This window comes from Grampus griseus (assembly GCF_964374135.1).
Source record: "Grampus griseus genome assembly, chromosome: 17".
In the NCBI taxonomy this organism is placed as follows: domain Eukaryota; kingdom Metazoa; phylum Chordata; class Mammalia; order Artiodactyla; family Delphinidae; genus Grampus; species Grampus griseus.
The window spans coordinates 34,050,105-34,054,563 of NC_139011.1; the positions used below are offsets into that span (position 1 = coordinate 34,050,105).

General features: G+C 41.6%; 1 protein-coding gene across 1 annotated transcript; it reads left to right on the forward strand.

Annotated features, from left to right (window-relative positions):
* Positions 1-2,290: 2,290 nt before the first annotated feature.
* On the forward strand, positions 2,291-2,667 carry LOC309835431 (protein yippee-like 5; the record flags this gene model as incomplete). Its single annotated transcript, XM_082674879.1, is given in 2 exon segments — positions 2,291-2,422; positions 2,428-2,667. Coding segments are annotated over 2 exon segments (372 nt in total).
* Between the last annotated feature and the right edge of the window lie 1,792 nt (positions 2,668-4,459).

Here is a 4,459-nt window from a genome sequence, read left to right on the forward strand (position 1 = left end):
GCTTTCACTTTCAGGATAAAAATCTGTCTCAGAAGATACTGTGTCTCACTTGTTATAAAGAGCTGTTTATTCAAGACATTTCTTCTCTCTTAAATTACTGTCGTTGTCTCCTGGTTAGTCTCTCTGCCTCCAGGCCAAATCCCCTCATTCTTTATAGAAATAAAACATACCCATGAGATGTCTGGATATGCTGGTCAGACTTCCTCATTCTCTTGGGTGTATAATGATACCATGGAGAAGTAAAGTCTTTGAAACCATGTAGACTTGGGTTTAAACCCAGCTCCATCCCCTATGACCTTGTGATTTTCATCACCTTTGGGTATCAGGCTCTTCATTAATGAAAAGGAATAACAATCTCTACCTTGCAGAGTTTTCATGAAAATGAGATAACACAGTGCTTATAAAGCAGTCAGCACAGGTGTCTGACACACAGTAGGATTTTAACAGAGGTTACCCCTCCCTTCTTCCCTTTGTTGTCCAAAGTAAGAGCGTCTAAGGGTTGGGGAAATACTGTACAATTTTTCTTCACACAACCTTTCCTTTTGAAACACTTAGTACTAGCATTTTATCACTTTGTACTACCTTGTTGAAAACATCTGGAGATTCTGAAAATAGAATGTGAATCCTGCCTAAATTTATTTTCAACATAGTCCTGTGGAGCGGTAAGGATGAAAAGGGGGAAAACTCAGTGATGAGAAAAAAAAAAAAAACTTTACAAAAGAAAAAAAGAGAGGTTGTAAGTGAATTACTGTTAGCCTATTGTTTTTTCTCTTTTAGTTACTTTGGTTTGATTGCAGGCTTACAGTATAAGACATGGTGGCATTTTTTTTCCATCAACGTTGCTCTTAGCATCGGGTCCCTCAGAAGCAGACACAGAGCACGTAGCCCCTTTCCACTGTCCTTCCAGAGCTAACATCCCACCTTAAGTCCAATGGGATATGCCAGTTATTTGTTATAATGGAATTTTGCCAAAAATTATACAAAATAATGTTTCGCATTCAAAAGATCTTAAGAGAAAATAGAGCTGTTCTGTCATCTGTCAGCCAGTGAATGGACTCCGCTGGGCTGGATGCACCACGAACACTCCTTTCTTTCTCTACAACTCCTTTCATTTTAATCCCTCTCTCCCCACTCTCCACCCCCAAGCTTATGCATTTCTTTGGAGAGGTGTTTGCTGGGCTAACTTTCACTGAAATGGTGATGATGTTAGAAATCAGAAGAAATGAGCCTTCCCGGTTTAGCCCCACTCCCCAGGCTTAATCATTTTGTCGTTGTTGTTGCTAAGAAGTGTTGGGTGAACTATGGAAAACAATATGGAGGTTCCTCAAAAAACTAAAAATAGAGTTGCCACACGATCCAGCAATCCCACTCTTAGGCATTTACCCAGACAAAACTATAATTTGAAAAGATACATGTACCTCTATGTTCACAGCAGCACAATTCACAATAGCCAAGACATGGAAACAACCTAAATGTCCATTGACAGATGAATGGATAAAGAAGATGGGGTACATATGTACAATGGAATACTACTCAGCCATAAAAAAAGAATGAAATAATGCCATTTGCAGCAACATGGATGGACCTAGAGATTTTCATACTAAGTGAAGTAATTCAGAGAGAGAAAGACAAATACCATATGATAGCACGTATAGGTGGAATCTAAAATACAATGCAAATCAATGTATCTATGGAAAAAAACAGACTCACAGACATAGAGAACAGACTTGTGGTTGCCAAGGTAGGGGGGAGGGGAGGAAAAGAATGGGAGTTTGGGATTAACAGAGACAAACTATTGTGTGCAGAATGGATAAACAACAAGATCCTACTTATAGCACAGGGAACTATATTCAATATTCTGTGACAAATCATAATGGAAAAGAATATGAAAAATAATATATATATATGTTAAAAAAAAGAAGTGTTGGGTGAGTCAACTTTTATTTAGATGATGATGATGTTGGCGGTCAGAAAAAATTTAGGAATTTCAAAGATAATGACAACTTGGTGACCTCTGTCTGCAGAGGTTTCTCTTCTCCACTTGCCGCTGACAATGACATAGCATTCAGGCATCTTCTCTGGCGTGGGCAGGAGTTTTTACATGAATGGAGCCTTACACAGAGCTTCTTCTGGCAGAAATTTTATTATAACCAATTCAACGCATCTCTTTGCAACTTGCCACTCATGAAAGTAACAATGGCTTTGAGGCTTCATCTCAGCCGAAGACCGAAGAGCCGCTGGTGGCCTTGGATCTCAGCTGCTCGGGGTTTTTAGAACTTCAACTATAAAAATGGGCAGGATTTTCCTTGATCATATCGGTGGTACCCATCTGTTTTCCTGTGCAAACTGCGATACAATCCCGACCAACCACTCAGAACTCATCTCCACTCAATTCACAGGCGCCACTGGCAGAGCATTTCTTTTTAACTACCTTTTAACAAGGTAGTTAACCTGCAGTACAGTGAAGTTCAAGACCGGGTCATGCTCACTGGCTGCCACATGGTTCGAGATGTGAGCTGCAAAAACTACAATAGCAAACTGGGATGGATCTATGAGTTTGCCACTGAAGACACCCAGCGTTACAAGGAAGGCCGTGTGATCCTACAAAGTGCTCTACTTCGAGAAAGTGAGGGCTTTGGGGAGCGTGCACCATCTGATAACTCTTGAAGAAAAAGAGATAAATCCATCTTTTTCCCAGGTCTTCTTCACTGAAAACAAAAGTCCACTTACATACATTGTCACCTTAGCATCAGTGTAAGATTCATGAACTGTGGAACAAGAGGTTGTGAGAATCTATAATGGAACCTTTCTTTCTTTCTTTCTTTCTTCCTTCCTTCCTTCCTTTCTTTCTTTCTCTCTTTTCCTTCCTTCCTTCCTTCCTTCCTCCCTTCCTTTCTTTCTTTTTTTAATTATCTATTTCCCATTCAACAGCAGTGTGTAGAGAGAATATTACGCAGATGCCGTTAATTTTTTTTCCCCCTATGTTTACATCTTGAGGCAGAACAGTCTATCTGCAGCTACATGGTGGGCTATGTGAGGAAAAAACCCTGGGCTATTAGAGTGAAAAAGTGTTTTATGTAAATTCTGAAAGGAAAATGTGTCAAGAGCATGGTTCTTAAATTAATTCGGGCTTCATTTTAAAACTTTTTTTTAACCCAGGTATTTCAGTTGATTTGCTAGCTTCAGAAAAGAGATCCAAATTTGTGACCAGTGCTAAAGGTTCAGTGTTAGTATGGTTTGTGCTGGCCATTGTGCCATATTCTTGTTGGAGATGAACTGTAGCATCAGAGCCCATTCTTCCTTGTCAGTCTTGATCCAAAGATGCCACCATTCCTAGTTATTTGTCACCACATAATTGGTGTTGATTGGAAACTTTTCCTGATATGGGGCAGAACTGCTTGGTTGTCTTTTCCATGTAAATTAAGCATAGTAACATAAACAAAGTAATAGTTGGATGTTAAAAACAACAACAACAACAATGGCTTTGATATACAGACCGCATCTTTGACATCTTTAGTTTTAAGGGAGTTTACCTAGGCCTCAGACATGGAATCCTCCTGCCCGGAGAGCACAGAAGACTTTTCTTAGTGAATTATGATAATCACCCTTGACCTTGCTGCCTGGTGACGTTGTGGATTAGAGCGGCTGGGCTTTCTGACCTGTACATCAATCTCAAATTCCATTTTGGACACAGAGAAGAGAGGGCATGGGGGAGAGGGAGACTGAAGACTACAGAAATGGCCTCGACCAAGTTAATAACTAGTTTTTAAAGCTAATGAATTTTTTTCTCTAACTCTGCTTATCAGCAGGGTGTGTAACGTAGTGCTTTCCTCCCCCTCAGGCCTTGTCTCTCTCAGGGCTGATCACGATTCTTAAGAGATGTGTTCACTTTATTTTTTTAAAAATATTTATTTATTTTATTTATTTTCTTGGCCGCATCGGGTCTTAGTTGAGGCATGCGGGATCTTTCGTTGCAGCGCGAGGTCTCTTCATTGCGGCGTTTGGGCTTCTCTCTAGTTGTGGCACACGGGCTTCAGGGCGCGTGGACTCCATAGTTTGTGGCACACAGGCTCTCCTTGAGACGCGAGCTCAGTAGTTGTGGCGTGCGGACTTAGTTGCCCTGTGGCATGTGGGATCTTCGTTCCCTGACGAGGGATTGAACTCGCATCCCTTGCATTGGAAGGTGGATCCATTACCACTGGACCACCAGGGAAGTCCTGAAATGTGTTCACTTTAAATTTACCCATTCGCCTATCTTCTCTTCCAGGTAGCTATAGATTCCACGGCCTCGAACGGGGACTCCAGGAACAGCTGTTCCCTGACTACATCCACTCCTGCCAACCCAACGTGCACTTGAAGGCCTTGGCGGCTGTGGTGGAGATTTGCCAAGACTCTGACAGGTATGAGACTCCCCATCTCTGTGGGTTCCTGTGGCCCCTGGCTAGCCCAGGGCAGAAGA